The sequence below is a fragment of the Theropithecus gelada genome, chromosome 1, assembly GCF_003255815.1.
Source record: "Theropithecus gelada isolate Dixy chromosome 1, Tgel_1.0, whole genome shotgun sequence".
Lineage (NCBI taxonomy): Eukaryota > Metazoa > Chordata > Mammalia > Primates > Cercopithecidae > Theropithecus > Theropithecus gelada.
In genome coordinates, this window is record NC_037668.1 from 94794832 (window position 1) to 94819054 (window position 24223).

Below are 24223 nucleotides of genomic sequence, written 5' to 3' on the forward strand. Positions count from 1 at the left end.
AGCATGAGCAACTACATCCAGCCACTAGAATGTATTTTCAAGGAAGTACTTACAGAATAATAATATTTGAGTGCAGCTGTGTCTTCACTAGACTGTGTATTCAGATGACTGTATATTTCACATGACTATACAGTCATCCCTCGGTATCTGTGAACCTCCCTCAGATACCAAAATTGTGGATGCTCAAATCCCTGATACAAAATGCGTAGTATTTGTGTGTAACCTATGCACATTCTCTTATATGCTTTACATAATCTCTGGTGTGTGTGTGTATGTATATATATATAAAAAATACCTAATATAGGTAAACACTATGTAAATAGTTACGCTGTGTTGTTTGGGGAATAATGACAAGAAAAAAGCCTGTACATGTTGAAGGCAGACAGAGGTTTTTTGTTTGTTTTTTCTCTTAATATTTTCAGTCTGCTGTTGGTTGAATCCACAGACACAGAAGCCGAGGGCTGACTTACAGTCTCCTCATGGGCCAGAGGAGTTCAAACTCTTTGGGTCTATCAAACATCAATCAAATGGTTAAGAATTGTGTTTTTTAGGTCCAGGTACACCTGTAATCCCAGCACTTTGGGAAGCCAAGGCAGGTTGATTGCTTGAGCCTGGGAGTTCAAGACCAGCCAGGCAACACAGCAAGACCCTGCTTTTACCAAAAAAATATTTAAAAATTAGCTGGGTGTGGTGGTTGTATTCCCAACTACTTTGGAGGTAAAGGTAGAAGGATCGCTTGACTCTAGGAGGTCGAGGCTGCAGTGAGCTGTGATTGTGTCACTGTATGCTAGCCTGAGACAGAGCGAGACCCTGTCTCAAAGAAGAAAAAGACAAAAAAGAATTGTGACTTTTTTCCACAGGAAAAACCTGTTCTTATTTGATATGACCATTTATTATTTACAACTTGTTTCATATTTATAACATTATAAACACTTTTAAAACTGTAAACATTTTCCTCCCATTTTGCCGTTGTAACTGTTAAAAAGCAATATATAATAGTTGCTGTGCGTAGCTTTTTCTTGGTACTTTTGACTTACGTCCAGCTTCAAATAAAAATAAATACATTAATATTAATAAGATCCACTTAATTTGGTTTACCAAACTTTTTGAAATATTCCTTACCAGGAGGTTCAGCAACATCAGATGACCATGAATTTGATCCATCAGCTGACATGCTGGTTCACGATTTTGATGATGAACGAACATTAGAAGAGGAAGAAATGATGGAAGGAGAAACAAACTTCAGTTCTGAAATAGAAGATCTTGCAAGGGTAAATAACATGTAGAGCTAGGGTATGAATTAGTTATGACTTTTTTGTGGAAAGGGAAGATTTGAAATTTTGATTCTCTGTTTAGGAGAGAAATTGTTTTATATATTAACGACTGAAAAATTCTGTGTGATCATAGGTGGTATATTTAAAGTTTGAAAAGAAAGGCTTTTAAAAACAATGACTTTATTATGTGAAATAACAGAATTCACATAGTTACTTTGGTAAAACATAGACTGTTAAAGGATTCTACTACAAAAGGTCTGGTCAAAAATAGACTATAAAAGGATTCTGCACAGCCTCTTATATACCCTTTGTCCTTCCCCAGTTACCATATCTTTTATTTATTCTCCTTCAGAGCCAAAAATGTCTTGAAATATCATTTTCCATTCACTACATAAAGTGCTCTAGATTATCTCCATCTCTTCCTATCAAGGTGACCAGTGAACTTTCCTTGTTATATCTATTGTTATGTTCACTTTTCTCTTGCTACCTTACTTTTTCTCAGCAGTATTCAATGTAGTTTAACACTCCCTTCTTTTACTTGAATTCTGGAGTACACCACAGTCTGGTTTTCTTTATCTTTTTGTTCCTATTCAGTATCTTTTGCAGACTCTTCTTCCCTTACTCAAGATTTACATTTTGGCAGTTTGTAATTCTCAGTTTGGACCTTCTTTTTTTCTCTCCTGTCTTTGTCTGGATCAGTGCTCCTCAAAATGTAGTATGAGGGTCAGCTGCATTAGAATCAGCCATGTACTTACTTTAAGAAGCAGATTTTTAGACCTCTACCCCGGCATACTGAATCAGAATCTCTGGAGGTGGGGTTCAGATCCACATCTTCATTAAGTAAGTTGGCATTATATGTACACCAAATTTGAAAGTCACTAAGCTGTGTGATTGAATTTATTGCCATGGTGTCTATATGCTTAGTATTCTTTAGTTTCTATTTCTAGCATTAACCTATTTACTGTCTCCAGTTTTGTTTATCCACCTTGACATTTCTGCTTGCTTATCTCAACGGCCATCTCTAAATTATAAATGTCCAAAACAGAACTATTGACTGTTGTTTTTTTCTCTACTTGTTTTTTCCCTGTTCTATCAGTAAAAAGTGGCACTACTGTTTACCCTGTTGCCTAAGTCAGAAACCAGTGAGTCATTTTCCTTCTCTTTCAATATCTTACTTCTAAATAAACCTATTATTTGTATCCACAAGAATATCCCTTAGCCGACTCTTTAGCTCCATTGCTGCCTAGGTTGCCATTATTTCTAGCCTAGACTATTCCAGTAACTTCCTAACTGGTTTCCCCATTTCCTCTTTTACCATCTTTCTCCTGATACATTTCCACCCAGCAGCCATAATCTTCTTTTCAAAACGTAAATCAATTTATATCAACCTCCTGGCTTCCTATTATAAACAAAGAAAACCCAAACTCCTCAACCAGGCCAGCAAGGCCACCTTTATGATAATGGCTTTTCATCCATGTATCATACTACCTATGTTATAGCCACACTAGCTGCTTTTGTTGTTAAATAAGCGAGTTTCTTTCTGCCTCAAGGATTTTCAGCTTATTCTCACTGAATAAGCTGAAGCCCAAGGCCGGCTACTTATCCTCTGGGTTCGGTGTTGCCTCCTCAGAATAGCAGCCTTTCCTGTCCCCTAATTAGCTTTTAATTAGTTTTGTTTTGTTTTATTTATTTATTTATTTATTTATTTTTACCACTGTATCCTATTCAATGCTTTCTTTAGTGTTAGGACACAATTTGTAATTGTTTCTTTATTGGCTGTACCGCCACTGGTTTTGAGAAGATAAAATGAAATAAAATGACTGTGTTATTCACCAGTATATTTCATGGTACCTTGCAAGAGTGTTCACTCAAAAGTATTGTATGAATGAATGGATATCAGTCTGGTATGTTCTAATAAAATTTTATCATGCATATGATTTCCTGTACTCCATGATAAAAAGAACATAAGAAATAAGACATAGTTTCAGTCTTTAAGGATTTAGAATACATAATGTCATGGAAAATGTGCTTATACTTTTATGGTAATAAAGACCTATGTCTCATAATTTTAGTTTGTAACTTTTTAAAGGATACATTCAAAGAGCTCAGAAAGGAGTTCTATTACTGTTTATTCAAATCTTGTTAGGTGATCCCATTGTGGGATTAGAGCTGGCTTTGGGATTAGATCATTTAGTGATTACAGCTGACTTAATCCACAATGTGTGAATAATTTAATGTGTCAAAGTTATATATTGGCTATCACAAAAGTCTTTCAAGAATGGGTTAAAAAGCATATGAAAGGCTGGGCATAGTGGTTTATGCCCGTAATCTCAGTACTTTGGAAGGCCAAGGCAGGAGGATTACTTGAGGCCTGGAATTCAAGACCAGCCTGGGCAACATAGTGAGACCCACATCTCTACCAAAAAAATTTTAAAAAGATGAATTAGGCATGGTGGCAGGCACCTGTAGTTCCAACAATTCATGAGGCTCAGGTGGGAGGATTGCTGGGGCCCAGGAATCTGAGGCTGCAGTGAGCTATGATAGCACCACTGCTCCCCAGCCTAGGTGACAGAGTAAAAATGTTACTACTATTTACCCTGTTGTTTTATTTATCAGAGACTGTGTCTCTGAAAACAGGGCACTTGAAGAACTTGGAGTCAGAACTATTCTTTAAAAGTAGGAGGCTGGGAAGCGATTCAAAAACAGTTATAATTGAATGATTCAGAATCTAGATTCTGAATCAAGGGAAACAGTTGATTTAACAATCATAGTCACTTCGTGTATTTCTGAAGTGAGAAGACAATTATTTTCAGTTTGCCTATATTCAGAGAAGCATCTATCACTTTAGATATATTTTTTGCTTCTGAATAGCCATCTGTGGGATAAAAGGTACAGTAATAAAATCTTATACTTTTTGTTTTATATTCTGTATTAGCTCAAATACTAATTAGCAAGAGAAAATAAGTACAGTTTTCATAATGGGTTATGAGTTAGAATGATTTTTTTCTATTTCAGAAAATGAAATATTTATTACATTTAATTAGTAGAAAATTACTAATGGGCTGTGCTAAAATTTTGGTTATATCATTGCCTTTTCCTGTTTCTCTCTCCTATTCCTTTCCCCAGCCCCATATAGTGCCTTAAAACTTGCTTTCAAGTGACTCTGCCTTAGGAAATAGAAGTTAAAATAGAATTATTTATAGAGATAGGGAAAAAAAGACAGTTGAACCAATCCTTTATCATCCTTTCAACTAGGCAACCTTATACCTTCTCAGATTCTTCTCTGACTTCTCCCAGAAACAATTAAAGCTTTGTTTTAAGTAGCACAGAATGCTTTTTCTCTATAACCTGAAGCTAAGCAATATTTTGGAGCCAATTTGTTGGATTTCCTAGAGTTACTAACTCTTTAGGTATAAACCAAACAAAATCCTTGTTGTTTTTATTTAAAAAGTGAATAAGATTTTGTTGTGTTGATTATTTATTTGCTTTTATAGAAGCAAAACATTAGTTATGTCAGGGATTGATAAAGTGTTTTTCACCTTACACTTCGGTTGCATGAAATGAATTTTTGATGTATTGTGGCAGAACTCTGACATTCATTCAGGAAATATCAATAACTATATAGCATTTGGTTTTAAGTTCATTGAATTTGAATTCTAGAATTTTCAGTGAAAACTAATGATAGAAGTTTTGATGTGTATTGTTACATTTGTATGCATGGATTATGGCAATATAAAAGATAACATGTTTTAATAAAATTGGGCATATAGGTTATTATTTATTGTGGGGATCTTGAAGGGAATATCAGAATCATTCTCATAGTAAATAGACTTGTTTTTTTGAGACAGAGTCTCACTCTGTTGCCTGGGCTGCAGTGCAGTGGCACGATCTCAGCTTACTGCAATCTCTGCCTCCTGGGTTCAAGCAATTCTCCTGTCTCAGTCTCTCGAGTAGCTAGGATTACAGGCGTGTGCTAATTTTTGTATTTTTAGTAGAGACAAGGTTTTACCATGTTGCCCAGGCTGGTCTCGAACTCCCGGCCTCAAGTGATCTGCCCTTCTCAGCCTCCCAAAGTGCTGGGGTTACAGGCATGAGCTGTTGCACCTGGCCATAGATGGACTTTTGTTTGCTACAAATAGAAACACTCGCGTTTAACTCTTGTTTTCCAAATGAACTCTTTAAAATCAGAGACTCTAAATGGGCACAATTGTGGCAGTCCATTTGGGAAAAGAAAGATCTAGATTGTAGTATCTTCATGTATTTAGATATATTTTATAAAAATCACACTATAACAGTATCAGTACTTAATATATACTTTTAAAGTACCGGATGTGTTCCATCCAGTGAATCTCCAGAGCTAGAGAATAATTAAAATGTGAGATTAAAATGTGAGAGATTGAAGTATACACACATTATATAGATAGAAAAGAAATCTCAGTGTGAGGATTATAAAGAAGAGTTCACTGCCTTCATTCCTATATGGTTGTATCTTCTAGTCAAGCCCCAGCCCCAAGAGGTTGGTTACCTTAGGAACCATCTCTCTAGTTCAGTCTGGATGTGGTCCCTTAGGCCTTTTTGGCTGGAAATCAGCCTCTTCTTCCTATCTTCATTAGCATTTTATTGGTAAGTCAGTTTTGGTACAACAGGTGTAAGAAGAGTACTATCTCCATCCATCAAATGGCCCTGACTTGAAGGTCAGCATCTGCCATTTCTTAATGACTAACCTCCTGATGTGAGGGAGAAGGAGCTAGGAACTAGCACCTCTTCTGCAGCTAGGAGTTGGATGCCACTCCAACCTTATAATATGTTGGTGTTTGATAACTTTACCCTATTGTCTTGAAATTAGAGCAGACTTAACTTGAGATATAGTATATGGTGTTTATCCTTTTTGATACAGGGTCTTACTCTGTCACCCTCCCAGGCTCATGCGATCCACCTGCCTCACCACCTGCGTAGCTGAGACTGTAGGCACACTACTATGCCCGGCTAATTTTTTATTTTTTGTAGAGATGGGTTCTTGCTCTGTTGCCCAGGCTGGTCTTGAACTCCTGTGTGCAAGCAGTCCTCCCACTTTGGCCTCCCAAAGTGCTGGGATTATAGGCGTGAGCCACCGAGCCTGGTCAGTTTATCTTTTAAAAAGTCAATTTCTCCCACCTTCAGCCAGCCTTCCTTTAGCTTATGCAGACATGATTGCCCCTCCTTTTGTTACAGTGTAAAACAACTCATTTCTTAAAGTACAATCTGCAAATACAGTGTGTATTCCTTTTTTTTTTTTTTTTTAAATTTAATTTTTTAGAGACAGGGTGTCATTCTGTCATGCTGGCTGGAGTGCAGTGGTGCAGTCATAACTCAAGCACCCTCAAACTCCTGGGTTCATGCCTTCCTCTCACTTCAGCCTCCTGAGTAGTTAGGACTGCAAGTGCATGCCACCGTGCCTGGCTACATTCCAGTATTTTTATTTATCATGTACTATGCTCACTTTCCTTATTTCTCACAGATTATCAGTCCTCTTAGTTCACATTATAACAGGATGCTGTATACTTAACCTGATGTTAGATTTTGAAGAAGGCAGTATATACGCATATGTACAGAAGGGCAGTGTAAAGCAGTGAGTTAAACTGCCCAGGTTCGTAATCCAGCTCTACTTCTTATTTCAGTTTGTGACTTAGGATAGATTACTTAAGATTGTTAAACTTCAGATGTTATTACAAGAATAATATATCTAAAGCACTTAACATAATATTTGGCACATAATAAACACAAAATAAATCTTAGTAGTTAATGTCATTCATAAGATTCAAAAAAGTCCCTGACCTATAACTGAAAATTTACAACTTGACACATAATTTTCTCTTACACTCTGTTCTCCCCTTTTTATACTCTTTTAACACTTACGTGAATGGGATTAAAACACTGTGCCACTTTATTGTGATGTTTCAATTTAAATTGAAGTAAGCCCTTGAGTAACTGGTAGAATGTAGCCTTTGGTAATATAAACTAATGAGAAATTCTCTGGAACAGGTGGCTGACAGGCCCTGGTATAACAGTGTACTACTTTTGGCCAAGTTTTATTCATCCTTAAGTCTTTTTTTCAGAGGGAAATAACAGAATATTTGTGTTACACCATATCATTACTGTTTATAGCATTGGAATTTGGGGGTGCAGAGACAGAAATCTGTCTGTAACTAGATTACACACAGTCTAACCTCAAACTAGGTTAGACAAAATGAAGAATTTCATGTAAGTCTCATGGAATTTCATTAAAGGACGGATATATCTGCTCCCCAGGGACTCAAGTGCCACCAGAATTTATTTTCTCTATTTCTGCTTGTCTACATGGTTTACCTCTTTTTGTTTTTGAGACAGTGTCTCACTTTGTCACTCAGGCTGGAGTGCAGCAGTGCAGCCTTGGCTCACTGCAGCCTCAACCTCCCTGGATGAAGCCATCCTCCTGCCTCAGCCCCCCTAGTAGCTGGGACTATGAGCATGCGCCACCACACCCAGCTAATTCTTGTTGTATTTTTTGTAGGGACAGTGTTTCGCCATGTTGCCCAGTCTGGTCTTGAACTCCTGAGTTCAAGTGATCTGCCTACCTTGGCCTCCCAAAGTGCTAAGATTACAGGCGTGAGCCACCATGTCCCAGCTGACTCACCTGACTTCTCTTTTCAGACCAACTTTCTTCATATGATGCTGTCAGTTTGTAGGTCTCCCACATTTACTTCTTGAGATAGTCTGTGCTTCTTTCTTAAGTTGCTGTTGATAAAAATCCAGAAACAAAGTATGGACAAGCGTGGGTCATGTGCCCACTCCAAATATATGGCCAGAGAATACAGTGATTCCAATTATGTCAGCTGCTGTGGTCCAGGAGGTGAACTTTCAAGAAAAATAAATGTTTGGAATGGAAGAAAGAACATTTCAAAGTACAGAAGTAGAAGAGAGTAGGAGAGGCTTGCAGGGGAAATAAATAATCCTTATGTGATGCTTGTTTATGCTTGCTAAATCTTTAAGTACTTCAGTTAGCACAAAGCAGGAACACAAATACATGCTATTGCAATTTGAAACAGGATTCCTCAGCAAAATTGATTCTGGTTTTTATTGTAGTTGTAGCCCAGAGTTTGCTGCAAGATTTTCACTTTTACCTTAGATTAAATAAGAGACTTTTTATGCTGTCATGCTTCAAGTTGTATTTTTGGTGGTGGTGATTTTTTCTTTGTTGCTTACTAAGCTGATATTACTCACCTGATATTGGGTGACAGCTGAGTTACAAGTTTAATACTATTAAGTAAGCATTTTTTTTTCTTTTTTTTTTAAATTTTCTTGAGACAGGGTCTTACTCTGTCGCCCAGGCTGGAGTGCAGTGACACAGTCTCGGCTCACTGCAGCCTCTGCCTCCTGGGTTCAAGCAGTTGCCTCAGCCTCCTGAGTAGCTGGGATTACATGCCAGCACTACCATGCCTGGCTAGTTTTTGTATTTTTAATAGAGATGGGGTTCCACCATGTTGGCCAGTCCGGTCTTGAACTCTTGACCTCAAGTGATCTGCCCCCTCAGTCTCCCAAAGTACTGGGATTACGGGTGTGAGCCACTGCGCCCAGCATAAGTAAGCATTTTGTTGATTGAGTAAGGATATTTTGTTTACATTTGATAAAACCCATCTAAAAATAACCTTGTGTAAAAATAAACTATTAGAAGGAATATGAATGTGTAGTTGGGTACAAGGAATATATGGAACCAGGGATTCAGCATCACCAGGACCTCCATCTCTCCTAATCCCTGGTTGAATCCTGTTGCGTCTCTTAAATTTTTTCTTTTCCACAACCACTAATTTCATTTAGTTTCTGATCATAATACAGGTGAATGTGTAGTGAATGATAGCAGTGGATTCCCACTTGGCTCAGTCTGCTTGGCAAGCAAACTAAATCTTCCCCTGCCTAAGTTCATGTTGAGTGTTTTATTGTGTGTGTAATTTCCCCTAAATACTTCCATAGTGTTAGTAACCATTCAGTATGCTCAAATTGAGTCAGGAATATAACAGATCCCTTTAAAAATTACATAGAACTAGAGAAAGTAGTTAAAAATAGTAATCCTCACTTTCATTAATCTATAACTGATCTTTCAGTAATGTGTAGCCTTCTGAAATGATACTTTTTTTTTTTTTTAGTTACTATAAATGGTATGTCTGCTCTAATCAGGGTGACTGGATTATTCATTTTTGTTTCTGTACCTGTGCATTTGTCATTTGCTGTGACTTGAATGATTTTTCTCCATCTGTGCCAGTTCTATTACGATTGTAATTCAAGCATTCCCCCTCTAAATGCAGTGTGATCAGGCCACTTTTGACTCTCTGTTCTCCGCTTAGTCAATATTGGAGGTGTTGGAGAATTTTTCTTTGAGAAATGAATTTTTTTCTTTTTCCTTTTTCCTTTTTTTTTCTTGAGACAGTCTCACTCTGTCACCCAGGCTGGAGTGCAGTGGCATGATCTCATCTCACTGCAACCCCTGCTTCCTGGGTTCAAGCAATTATCCTGCCTCAGCCTCCTGAGTAGCTGAGAGTACAGGTGTGCACCACCATGCCTGTGGCTGATTGTTTTGTATTTTTAGTGGAGTTGGGGTTTTGCCTTGTTGACCAGGCTGGTCTTGAACTCCTGACCTTAAGTGTTGCCAACCTCAGCCTCCCAAAGTGCTGGGATTACAGGCGTGAGCCACTGCGCTTGGCCTGAGAAATGAATTTTTATAAAGTGAGTCACACTTCTCATCTGTATATCCAAGAGGGAAAAACCTTAATCTAACTATGATTGTCAGACATTCTACATTCTTGATAATGGTTAAAAAAGAAAAATTTTTTCTCCGTGTAGTTAGTATGTCACCTATCCTTTTGACAAATATTTGAGCTGGATATCATATGTCATATGATAAGCTTTATTAAAGTTAATGTTCAAGCTTTATTACCTCCCATTGGATAAGGTGATTTGCAGGTATCTCATCCAGACCTGTGAGATTAGTGGTTTCCAAGGTGGTCTCATACCAGCAGCATTAGCATCACCTGAGATTTTTTTTTTTTCTTTTTTTAATTGTAGGTTCTCAGGCTTCACTGGAGACTTACTAGGTCAGAAACTTGGGTGAGGCTCAGCAGCCCGTTTTAGTAAACCCTCAAGGTAATTCGGATGCCCTTAAGACAGACCAATGGTAGAGAGCCTGAGGGCATTTATTTGGTTGATTATACACCTCTTTTTTTGGAGTGAACCAAGTACCATGATCTTGTCAGAAGATGAGTTCAAAATAGAGCACGACTGTGTAATTAGCTGTGTGGTTTCAAAGGATTAGTTATAACACAGTTATAAAAATTAAAGGTAGTAGTAACAGGATAGTTTTGAGGATCAAATAATGAAACAAGTTTTTCATGAACTCTTAAGGCCTATGTAAATTTTAGTTGCAAACTGTTACGCTTATATTTTATCTTTTTGGGGCCCTTATTCATACTAGTGACTTCAGTGGCTTTTCTTCACAATAGTGATCAGTTGCTAAACTTGCTTCTGATTTGGGGGTGCAGGGTGTGAGCCTAAGCAAAGTTAAATGACCTGAGATTAGAAGGTCTGGGTATTATAATAAAGTCTCTATCAGTGCAGATTTAATGGAATTGTGTGTTTTGACACTGCTTTCATTGTTGCAAGAAAAAAAGACTGAAATCAAAGCACCTATCACAAATGCCTGACACATAGAAGACACTTTATGGCAGCTATTTGTTATTCTTGTGTATAAAACTAGCTTTATGCTGGGCACGGTGGCTCACGTTTCCAATCCTACATTTTGGGAAGCCAAGGTGGGCAAATCACTTGCACCCAAGTGGGCAATACCTTGCCTTGATAAAGTTACCACTTTTTCAGGTTGTAGCTTCTGCAAATCATTAGGGGTCTTGGAATTGATTTATCTTTCAGAAATAGATTCACAAACTCATTCATAACCAGAATATCCATTTGTAATGTGAGATAGAAGTTTTGGATGATGCCTTCTTCCTAGTTCTTCATAAGAAAATCTTTTCAAATTATAATCATTAATTTTTTCTCACATGGATTTTGAGTGATGGAGGTTAATTGTGTCATCTAATCCAGTCTGATTTACCGATACCCATTGTAGCAATGTGTTTAACACACTAGCTAGACTTATTTCTTTCTTTCCATGACTGCTGGAGAAATATGAACCATGTCTTATTCATGATTACCCTTTTTTTCTAGCTGCTAAACTGATGATTTTTTGACTGTTTTGCTTCAGACCATGTGCATTGTATGTGGGTGTGCATGAGTGTATAATGTATTCACATGATTTGGATTAAATTTCCTTTTTATAATCAGAATTCTGTTAACGTTTCCCTGATGCTGTGCATTTCTTGTTTTCTTGTTTACTGGTTAGAGTGAGTAGTTTGTATAGAAAGCTGATCTCATTTCATTGCATATGGACATTTCTTTTGCATCCACAGAGGGTCTGATTTTTGTGGGGATTGAGGGAAGTCCCTGGCCGAGGCACCGTGGTGTATTGATATGAATATGGGCTTTTGGAGTTAGACTGTTTAAATCTGGCTCTACTCCTTGTAACTTGTGTGATTTCTGAAGAAATGCTTAAGCTGTCAGCCTCTGTTTTCTCATCTATGAAATGGAAATAATATAACAAGTCGGTATGATAGATGGTAAGGATTGCATGAGATAATTTTATGTGTAAATGGAGATAACCATAGAAAAGAATATATGGTTAATGTAGTCCATTATCATTTCTGTATATTACTACTGGTTTTTTTTTGGGGGGGGTTTTTTTTCATGTGTTCGGGCTGAGCTCTGGATGCTCTGAATTTCATCTGCCTTTCTGGGTTTGTTAACTTAATTTATAGTCTAATTCTCGTTCTATTTCTCCACCCTCAAGTATGGTACTCTTATTAAGAGTGGGCATCCATGCATAGCGTTAACTGTCATTGTGCATATATTGAATTGATTGCAAAAAGAATAGTCCATGTTAGACCAAGGCTACTTTTTAATTATACTTAAAAATCTTGTCAGCAATTGGAATTGGTTAATTTTATAGAAATACTAAAAAGATTGGGATATTCATGGGTTTCAGAAATATTTTCAGTTTTACTTTTTTATGATCTGAGAATTCATGATACAGCTTTTATTCTTCAGTATAGAATGAATACTCCACAGATTTGTGGATTATAGCCTGGGAATCAGAAATATCACTGATTCAGAAATTAACTTTTATTTTTATTTATTTAGGAAGGTGACATGCCAATTCATGAACTTCTCAGCCTTTACGGTTATGGTAGTACTGTTCGACTACCTGAAGAAGATGAGGAAGAGGAGGAAGAGGAAGAAGAAGGTGAAGATGATGAAGATGCTGATAATGATGACAACAGTGGCTGTAGTGGGGAAAATAAAGTAAGTGTACATACATATATTTAAGATTGTAGTCTTTATTCTTGTTGAAGTTAAAATTTCTTAATACATTTTGATTACTTGTTTTTATAATCTTTACTTTTCCTGATTTTAAAAGTGTTAAACATTAAGATATTACAGAAATACATAACATAAAAATTGGAAATCCCCTGTAATCTGCTCCTGAGAGGTAACAGTTTGGTCTTCTCGTTTCAGGTCTTTTTTTTCCAGTGCTTATTCTAATTTATTTATACCAACTTTCTTTTTTTGTTTGTGTGGTTTTTTTGGAGATGGAGTCTCGCTCTGTCACCCAGGCTGGAGTGCAGTGGCGCTATCTTGGCTCACTGCAAGCTCTGCCTCCCAGGTTCATGCCATTCTCCTGCCTCAGCCTCCCAAGTAGCTGGGACTACAGGTGCCCACCACTACGCCTGGCTAAGTTTTTGTATTTTTAGTAGAGACAAGGTTTCACCACGTTAGCCAGGATGGTCTCGATGTCCTGACCTCATGAACTGCCTTGGCCTCCCAAAGTGCTGGGAGTACAGGCGTGCGCCACTACACCTGGCCATTTATACCAACTTTCAAAAAAATGCTATTGCTTTTAAATAATGAAGGCTAATTGGCAGTTTGTGTTTATTTTTCTTTATTTTGAAATAATTTTAGATTTATAAAACTTTTAAAGCTAGTATAGAAAGTTCCTATATGATCCTTTTCTGCTAATGTACTTTTCCTGTTGCAGGATCCAACCCAGAATACGATATTACATCTAGTATATTCATTTTAGTCTTCTGCTTATATTAGAACAAAATTTATATGCTGTGGCCTTTCATCTGCAACCATTTTCTTTACATCTTAAAGAAATTAAATTTATTATTCCTCAGGAGGAGAATATAAAGGATTCATCAGGTCAGGAGGATGAAACTCAGTCTTCCAATGATGATCCATCACAATCTGTTGCTTCTCAAGATGCCCAGGAAATTATCCGCCCACGTCGATGTAAATATTTTGATACAAGTAAGTGTTACTGGTTGATAATATTTGAATATAATTTTTACTATTTTAGGTATTACCTAAAATCCTCATTTTTTAAACTGGTCTTTAAATTCATTTAGTCTGAAATTCTTTTCAACAGTAAATGGATTTTTATTGGAAGTTATTAGTTTAGTAATGCACGGTCCCTGTTGTTAGTGAATATACTATGGTAATTGTGTCATGTACTGCTTGACTTCAGTTGTATTTGTTTTTTCCTTGCCCTGTTTTTAAATGTTTGTTTCATGGTCATCTTTTTATTTCTCATAGTCTTTCCCTTAGTTTCCATTTTTTACTTTCTTTGCCTCTTAGCCTTTTTTAGGTATATTGATAAATACACCTAAATTTCTCTAGTTTAAAAAGAAGAAAAACACTTGAAGAAAATAAACTGTCATGAAATATGTAGTAAGGTAATATTATCTTTATTCTAAATCGGTTTTTTCCCATAAGTTTTTATAGGAAATTATTTCATGAGAATACAGTTACATAGAAAGTTAATGGTTTTTTTGGTTTTGTTTTTTTAAGTGATAGGGTGTTAATTATTTGGTTAGAAATATCTTGGCTTAATTCATTAGATACTTTTGAGCATATCCAAATATTTGATGGTAGATGTAAAAATAATTTGTAGATGTAGACAGCTTAAGCAGTCATTTTATAGTATTGGTGTCTTATTTATTCTAGACAGTGAAGTAGAAGAAGAATCTGAAGAAGATGAAGATTACATTCCATCAGAAGACTGGAAAAAGGTAGTTAAACAATATTTTCCCAAAATTTAGATAAATTAATATTTTTTTAAAAGCCTAGTGTAATTATTTTTTACTAACTGTGTATATTGATAAAATCGATGTAAGCCCTTTTATGACATTTAAATGTTTGGTAAATGTTCAGATTCCTTAACACATCTAGGTTAGAGATATATTTATCTTTTTATAAAATAAAATGAATTTAAAGGATTGGATTTTGTTGAGGAAGTCGGCACTCAAACTAAGATTAGAAATCTACATTTCTGGCCGGGTGTGGTGGCTCACGCCTGTAATCCCAGCACTTTGGGAGGCTGAGGCAGGCAGATCGCTTGAGCCCAGGAGTTTGAGACCAGCCTGGGCAGCATTGCGGGACCCTGTCTCTTTTTTTTTTTTTTGAGACGGAGTCTCGCTCTGTCACCCAGGCTGAAGTGCAGTGGCCGGATCTCAGCTCACTGCAAGCTCTGCCTCCCGGGTTTATGCCATTCTCTTGCCTCAGCCTCCCGAGTAGCTGGGACTATGGGCGCCCGCCACCACCCCCGGCTAGTTTTTTGTGTTTTTTTAGTAGAGACGGGGTTTCACCATGTTAGCCAGGATGGCCTCCATCTCCTGCCCTCGTGATCTGCTTGTCTCGGCCTCCCAAAGTGGTGGGATTACAGGCTTGAGCCACCATGCCTGGCCCCCTGTCTCATTTTATAAAACAAAACAAAAAATAAAACAAAAATCCACATTTCTGATTTAGTCCTGAAGTAGTGCTGAATTAGGCATTTGTTGCCCTGTAAAAAGTATCATATATATATATTTCAATATTATGGAAAGCAATTGTGGAGGCTTTGATATTTGTTAAGTAAATTTTGTTTAGTAGTTTGTAAGTTTTTCATTCTGTATTACTTTATAAAAGGAAAATTCTCCAAATGATTGAATTTAATGTTGACATTTATAACTGGTAAGCTTATTGTGTGAAGAAACAGATTTGGCTTCTTCATAACTATATACAACTTAATTTCTGAAATGAATTTAAAGATAATATATTGAGATTAGTTTTTAATTATAAAATATATAGCATATAATTAATCATACAGTTAAAGAATTTTAAGTTATTGTAAAAGAACTGAGCTCTTAGGAAAATCTGTCAAAATGTCATGTAGAATTAGCTGGTTGCAATGATGTTTTCCTTTGTTGTCCCAGCTTGGGAGGCTGAGGTAGGCGGAATCACTTCAGCCTAGGAGTTTGAGACCAGGCTGGGCAACCTAGTGAGACCCCATGTCTTCAAAAAAATTTTTTATGTAGAACTGGTTAAAACAAATCATTTATATAAAAGAAATAATGTTATTTTTGTTGAGAGACAATATTAGCCCAGTGTGCAGTATGTGTTAATTTGAGCAAATGATGGAACTCAAGACAGAAAACAAGAATCACAAAAGTTTATTTGTGTGGCCCATTTGGGCAAGGGTTCTTTCATCCTGTTTTTAATCTGATTCCTGCAGTAAGCAGAAATTAAGATGAAAAAAGCTAGAAACCATGGGAGTCCTTTTAAATTGCTGTCCCACTACATATTCAAGTTTATGTATCTTCAACATATGTTGTTTTTTTAATCTGGAGTGTTCAGTAGAGTATTTGATTAAGCATTCAGTGCTTTTTTTTAAATGCAAGAACAAAAGCTAAGAGGTAGAACACCTTCATTGCTGGAGGGTATTAATTACCCATACCTTACTCAGAAAGGGTATTAATTAACCACACCTTTCTCAGAAAAAAAATTATGTAATAAAGTAGGCCAGAGTAAATGCAGATTGTTTTCTTTCAGTGTGATTTTGTTGTTGTAAATAATTGTCAAGGTTCAGAGATTCTTCTTTTTTTTTTTTTTTATAAAGATTTACGAAATTGGCCGGGCGCGGTGGCTCAAGCCTGTAATCCCAGTACTTTGGGAGGCCGAGACGGGCGGATCATGAGGTCAGGAGATCGAGACCATCCTGGCTAACACTGTCAAACCCCGTCTCTACTAAGAAATACAAAAAACTAGCCGGGCGAGGTGGCGGGCACCTGTAGTCCCAGCTACTCGGGAGGCTGAGGCAGGAGAATGGTGTAAACCCGGGAGGCGGAGCTTGCAGTGAGCTGAGATCCGGCCACTGCACTCCAGCCTGGGTGACAAGAGCGAGACTCCGTCTCAAAAAAAAAAAAAAAAAGATTTACGAAATTGAGTTTTTATTGAAACAAGGTAGGGGAAACAGTTTTGAAGTCAAATCTGAATTTTAGTTATAGCTCTAGAACTTAGTAATTGTGTGCTTCTGAGAAAATCAAATTTTTGAGCATCTTCTTCTTACATGTAGTATAGGGATAACAATGTCAGCCTTATGGGGCTTGCTTGAAAGATTAAAGGAAAATTACATATATGATAACATTACATATAATGATCTTCAAAGCTGTTTCCCTTCTCTTCCCTGTACTATACAACAAATTAACAGATGAAAAGAAATGTTCAGAACTGAACAGGAAAAAGGAAGTACCTATCTTTATACTAATCCAGATGTTCTCAACCCTGTTTTTATGTTAGAATCATTTGGGTAACTTAGAGGTGCTGACTACCAGGGCCTTCATTCATAGATTCTAATTTAATTGTCCTGCGATTGATCCAGGCATTGATCGTTCAGAAGCACCCCAGCCAGGGTTAGTAATGTGACAGTGTTCTTTGGTAGGCATAGGTGAGTTAAATTTTTAAAAGAGGCACAAGATGTGACAATAAAGGACTCTTTTTATAGTAGAAGACATAAAGAGAATTCCATTGTAAGAGTAGAGAAAATTTGTTGTAAGTTTGATTCTTTTAGAAAACTGATCATGAGAAGGATTGGTTTTTCTTTTAGGTATAGCAATAACTTTATTACATAAAGCATGTCTTTGAAGTTGTACTGGATAAAATGAGATCCTCACATCAGTGGGGTAATAATAGCAGGAGAGAGATTTTCCAAATCCTAAGAGTTATCAAAACTTCTAGACCATGATTTTGTACCTTCCATGCCCAATTTTGAAAATGTCAGTGTGTTCTTAACATTTAGCCATCAGACAAAAGAGGGTACTGTAATCTTGGTCTCCTTGCATTGTGAAATTTCACCAGTGGTAGTTTCCAGTTGCTTTTCAGAACAGCCAGTTTCACCTAATCTGTGATTTGACTATATAGATTTGATTACTAGATTTCCTATTTAATTATATTTGTGGGAGGAGGTTTTTCATTTTGTATTGTTTTAATGAAAGTCAAACCATAACCTGCTTTATCTATTTTGTTTAGAGTTTCTTTCATTTGGCCCCTGCTGAGCTTTATACAAACCCTTTTTGTTATTTTTCTTAACTTGAAGCTCTGTTTTTCAGACTTCAGTGTATGTCAGAATCACCTAGAGAGCTTATTAAAATACCAATGACTGAGTCCTGTCCCCAGAGTTCCAGTAGGTCTGTAGGTCTGGGGTGGGACCTTAGCATTTGCATTTCTAACAGTTTTCCATTAGCTGTGTGTGGTGGCATGTGCCTGTAGTCCTAGCTACTCAGAGACCGAGGTGAGAGAATTGCTTGAGCCTGGGAGGTTGAGGCTGCAGTGAGCCATGATCACTCCAGCCTAGGTGACAGAGCAAAACCTTGTCTCAAAAAAACAAAAATTTCATAGGTGACACTGATGCTATGCTGCTCATACAGGGATCATATTTTAAGACCACTGTCTTAAGTGTAGATACTCTGAAAATATCTGAATTTGACTTTGTTTTTTACGGGTTTTGCAGTTATCTTACTAATGAAGTTATCAGAATTCACTTCTTTGTCTCTATATTTTGAAGTAAAGTTTGTATTTATTGTTTATGTTGCATTTCACCTCATTATTATTACTAATATTTTCATCCAGTCATTATTTGTCATTCATCTTCACAAAGGTACCTCTGAGGTAGTTAATTGTTTTTGTATTTTATGACAGAGAAACCAGGAACAGTTTACTAAGATGGTAAGGCTAGAAAATGGATATAAAATCTGTTACTAGATCTTACTAATGTTTTATGTTATTTTTAAAATAGGAGATTATGGTGGGCTCCATGTTTCAAGCAGAAATTCCAGTTGGCATTTGTAGATACAAAGAAAATGAAAAAGGTGGGTTATTAGTAAAGTTACATAGCTGAATTTATGCTTTCAGTGTAATGAACTGTTATTTCATGTGTAAAATGTGATAAGAACATGACAGCCTACTAAGTAACCCCATTGTAACCCCATTGGTTTGTGAAAGAGAACCCTTCATTATTCCTGTGAGAAGAATATGTTTACTCAATTTTTTCAGTTTGGTCTATAGAAGCCTAGCCAGAAAAGGAAAAAGCAAATGCTTTTTTTCGTTTTAAAAGTGACTTACAATGTCTCAACATTTTTTTTTACCTTTTTCCCCGTATTTTCAGTGCTCTAAACTTTAACCCTTTTCTAACCTTTATAATTCAGTTTTTAAACGTCCATTTTATATCAGTGAAAGGCATAAAAACAAACGAGAGTGAGTAACTGACATAAAAAGCTTATTTGCTCCTAAAACTTTCAGTAAGCAAAATGGAATGCTTATTAAAATGGAGTACTTTGGGCCAGGTGCAGTGGCTCACGCCTGTAATCCCAGCACTTTGGGAGGCTGATGCAGGCAGATCACAAAGTCAGGAGTTCGAGACCAGCCTGACCAACATGGTGAAACTCCATCTCTACTAAAAATACAAAAATCAGCCCATCGTCGTGGCGCGCGCCTGTCGTCCCAGCTACTCAGGAGGCTGAGGCAGTAGAATCACTTGAACCTGGGAGGCGGAGGTTGCAGTGAGCCAGTATCGTGCCACTGCACTCCAGCCTGGGTTGACAGAGCAAGACTCCGTCTAAAAAAAAAAAAAAAAGCAAAAATGGAGTACTTTGATGTTTGTGTTTTAAAAATAATTTGGGAAAACAACTTCTATACTTAAATTTTACATTTTTTTTTTTGTTTTTTTTTTTTCATTTCATTTGAAAGTCCTGAAGTAAGTCATACTTACAATAACATAATACTTGAAGGGGTTTTTTTTGGTTTTTTGTTTTTGTTTTTTTTTTTTTTTGTGAGACGGGGTCTTGCTCTTGTTGCCCAGACTGGAGTGCAATGGCATCATCTCAGCTCACTGCAACCTCCACCTCCTGGGTTCAAGTGTTTCTCCGGCCTCAACCTCCTGAGTAGCTGGGATTACAGATGTCTGCCACCACGCCCAGCTAGTTTTTTTGTGTTTTTTAGTAGAGATGGGGTTTCGCCGTGTTGGCCAGGCTGGTCTCAAACTCCTCACCTAGTGATATGCCTGCATCAGCCTCCCAAAGTGCTGGGATAGTCTCAAATCTCCTGACCTCGTGATCCACCTGCCTTGGCCTCCCAAAGTGCTGGGATTACAGGCGTGAGCCACTGCGCCTGGCCGAAGATTTTTTTTAAAGAGGCTGTTTCAGATTATTCACTTCATGTGAGTTCCAGAAAGAATGCTGTGTATGTGTCCTTTTTTTTTTTTTTTTTTTTGAGACAGAGTTTAGCTCTTGTTGCCCAGACTGGAGTGCCATGGTGTGATCTTGGCTCACCGTAACCTTTGCCTCCCGGGTTTAAGCAGTTCTCCTGCCTCATCCTCCCAAGTAGCTAGGATTACAGGCATGCACCACCATGCCTGGCTAATTTTGTATTTGTGGTACAGGCAGGGTTTCTCCATGTTGGTCAGGCTGGTCTTGAACTCCCGACCTCAGGTCATTTGCCCTAGGCTTCCCAAAGTGCTGGGATTATAGGCATGAAGCCACCGCACCTGGCCATGTGTGTGTGTTTAATGAGTTCATGTGCAGTGTGACATCACTCAGCACTAGAAATATTTATTTCTTTTATTTCAGTTTTCTTCACATTTCAACTTAACATACACGAAACCCTTTGGAGTTACATAAATAGAAGTTTTTTGTTGTTTATTTCTTTTTAGCATTCTCTCCAAAAACTTACTTTATATTCTAAGTATGCACCTATCTCAGGGCAGCAGCAGGTCAGAGGCAGTCAAGGGAACATCACAGGCCAGTACAGTTTTTGTGATAGCAATATGTTTTAATACATCATTTAAATGTTTAATAGCTACCACTTACTTCTCAAGGTAATTCCTGCAATATATAGGAACATTGAAGCTAGCAGTATGGAGTGACTTTATTACATATGGAAATTCTGTACATACGATATGTTCTGTGAACACATAATTGTGTACCAAAATAAATGGTCTGTTGGCTTTTGTATTTATTTTTGTAATTGAAATGTCAGTTTTATGCTTTACTTATATAGTGGTTAGCAGTGTTCTCCATTGAGGTTTTTCTTTCTGCAAATAAATGAAGAACTGAAAGTCAGACATTTCTTTTTATTAAATTTCTTTTCAGTTTTGACAATGAAAGATAATAGCACCTATTTTATGTTTGTATTTTAGTATTTATATTATTATAAATTTATAGTTGAAAATAGTTTTATTGCAGTATACTTTTTTATTTTAATGTTTGTATTATCATATATCAACAGTGAATGATCACATTCTCTTATTATTTATGCTTAGTTTTAATTTTTAATTTTTGTGAGTACATAGTAGGTGTATATAATTATGGAGTGCATGAGATGTCTTGATGCAGGCATGCAATGTGTAATAACCACATCATGGCAAATGGTGTATGCATCCTCTCAAGCATTTATCTTTTGTGTTACAGACAATTCAGTTATACTCCTTTAGTTCTTTAAAAATGTACAATTAAGTTATTGATTATGGTCACCCTGTTGTGCTGTCAACTACTAGGCGTTATTCTATTTTTTTGTACCCATTAATGATCCCTACCTCTCTGTCACCCCTTTCCCACACCGACCTTCCCAGCCTCTAGTAGCCATCCTTCTGCTCTATCTCCATGGGTTCAATTGTTTCAACTTTTAGATCCTACACATAAGTGAGAACATGGGATGTTTGTCTTTTCCATGCCTGACTCTTTGCTTAACATGATGACCTTCAGTTACATTCATGTTGTTGCAAATGACTGGATCTTATTCTTTTTTATGGCTGAATAGTACTCCATTGTGTATAAGTACCACATTTTCTTTATGCATTCATCTGTTGATGGGCACTTTGTTTGCCATCTGTGTGTATTGTTTTGAGAAACGTCTATTCAGATCTTTTGCCCATTTTTAAATCAGATTATTAGACTTTTTTTCAATAGAGTTGTTTGAGCTCCTTATATATTCTATTTATTAGTGCGTTCTAAGATGGGTAGTTTGCAAATATTTTCTCCCATTCTGTAGGTTGTTTCTTTGTTGTTTCCTTTGCTGTGCAAAAGCTTGTTAATGTGATCCTATTTGTCTATTTTTACTTTGGTTGCCTGTGCTTGTGGGGTATTATTCAGGAAATCTTTGCCCTCAGTCCAGTGTCCTGCAGAGTTTCCTCGGTATTTTATTGTAGCAGTTTCATAGTTTGAGGTCTTAGATGTAAGTCTTTAATCTATTTTGGTTTTTGAATGTGACAAAAGATAGGGGTCTAGTTCCATTCTTCTGCATATGGATATCCAGTCTCCCAGCAACATTTATTGAAGAGACTGTCTTTTCCCAGTGTACATTCTTGGCATCTTTGTCAAAAACGAGTTCACTGTAGGTATATGATTTGTTTCTGGGTCCTGTGTTCTGTTCTGTATGTCTTATTTTTATGCCAGTACATGCCGTTTTAGTTACTGTAGCTCTGTAGTATCATTTGAAGTCAGGTAATGTGATTCCTCCAGTTTTATTCTTTCTGCTTAGGATAGCTTTGGCTATTCTGGGCCTTTTATGGTTCCATATAAATTTTAGGAACTTTTTTTCTGCTTCTGTGAAGAATGTCATTGGTATTTTGATAAGGATTGCATTGAATCTGTAGATTGCTTTTGGTAGTATGGACATTTTAACAACACTGATTCTTTGAATCCATGAACGTGGAATATCATTCCTTTTTTTGTGTGTGTGTGTGTCCTCTTTAATTTCTTTTGTCAATATTTTATAGTTGTCATTATAGAGATCTTTCGCTTGTTTGGTTAATTTCTAGGTATTTGATTTTATTTGTGGCTGTTTAAAATGGGATTAGTCTTTTGATTTCCTTTTCAGAATGTTGACTTGGTGACATATAGAAATATTACTGATTTTTATATGTTGATTTTTGTATCCTGCAGCTTTACTGAATTTGTCAGTTCTAATAGTTTTTTTGTGGAGTGTTTAGGTTTTTCCAAATATAAGATCTTATCATCAGTAAACAGGGATAATTTGAATTCTTCCTTTTTAATTTGGATTGGCTTTATATCTTTCTCTTGTCTAATTGTTCTGATTTTTTCATGGTTTAAATTCTAACTTAATATTTTCCATTTTAACATGATTTTAGAAAGTATACATATGTAATTTTTTTCAGGAATGAGTGATTTATGAAGCTTTCTCTTTTTGAGAATTTAAGTATATTAGTTTGTGTAAGGAGGATAGACTAAACTTAGCAGAATGAGATTGCTTTGGAGGGATTGCTGAGGTAAAGGGGCACTCCTCAAACTCAGACTTTTGTCAGGATACCCGGAATTTGTCTCCACTTAGGATACCCTATACTACAAACCAAATTCGTGACACTATTAGGTAAACTATGCTGTTAGAAATAAAACTTGTCAAAGGGACAGTGCTGATGAGTGCATTCTTGTGGAAAACATTTCACAAGATGTTTCTCATGAGTTTCGTGAGCACAGACTTCTTTTTTTTAAGTGCCACAAAACTAAGATATCCTGATATCTTTATTGTAGGGATTACTTAACGAATGGATCAGAATTCTCCTTTTCATTGATACATGGAAACCTCCTTACCTAGTATCTTGGAGAGACACAAATTTTTTCTCTCTGCCATCCGACTTTTTTTATTATTCTCCATGCAGATTATATATTCTTCATTTGGTTAGCACTCCTAATTCAGACAGTTAAATAAACATGATTTGTTAGTTATAACAACATTCCAGGCATGCTCCTTTGGACTTTTGTCTGTTTTAGTTACAAAATCTCCTAAGCTACACTTAACTTTTTCCTAAATTCATGTAAGTTATCATTTATACTAACAACAGTGTATTTTAACCTTTTGTTTGCTCATCTTTGTAGCCTTACTAGTAAGTAGGTCGATCCTTGCCCCATAGGCACTTAGTAAACATTTGGTGCCTAAGTGAATAGGTGGCTGAATTATTTCCGAGTTAGGGTTTCCTTGTATGGCCTTGTCTACCCTAAAGATCCCAAGAATATAAGTATATTATATAAGAATATAAATTATATAAGAATATAATTTAGTCTGCAGAGAACAGAGGCTGAGCAGAGAATAGAAATCAATAGCAGTATATCCAGATTCATTTTATCATGGTAGTTTTATTGTATTTATAATTTAGGGTATAACTAGGATTGTACCAGCAGATTACAAAAGGAATGATGTTTATTAAGGAAAATTTTCTAAATATTTTCCTTTGAGCTGTACTTTAAACAAAAGTATTTTGGGAAACAAGGAAAGATAGAAGAAGGTTTTGAAGTGTGTGTGGGTGAGGAGACATGATAATTTGTGTGAAAATAATACGGCTGGGTGCGGTGGCTCACACCTGTAGTAATCCCAGCACTTTGGGAGGCTGAGGTGAGCAGGTGACGGGGTCGGATCGAGAACCAGATCATGGGGTCAGGAGATCAAGAACCATCCTGGCTAACGTGAAACTCTGTCTCTACTAAAAAATCAAAAAATAGGCGGGT

At 36.6% G+C, this 24223-nt stretch overlaps 1 protein-coding gene across 11 annotated transcripts in view; it reads left to right on the plus strand.

Moving 5' to 3' along the window:
- Positions 1-24223, plus strand: part of MIER1 (MIER1 transcriptional regulator) — a 63498-nt gene that overhangs the window by 20385 nt on the left and 18890 nt on the right. For 10 of the 11 annotated variants that reach the window (XM_025393033.1, XM_025393043.1, XM_025393076.1 and 7 more), the window contains 5 exons: positions 1126-1271; positions 12534-12695; positions 13571-13703; positions 14400-14464; positions 18505-18577. In XM_025393033.1, coding sequence (XP_025248818.1) covers positions 1126-1271; positions 12534-12695; positions 13571-13703; positions 14400-14464; positions 18505-18577 — 579 coding nt within the window. The remainder of the gene's footprint in view (positions 1-1125; positions 1272-12533; positions 12696-13570; positions 13704-14399; positions 14465-18504; positions 18578-24223) is intronic. The other variant, XM_025393119.1, reaches the window with a different exon arrangement.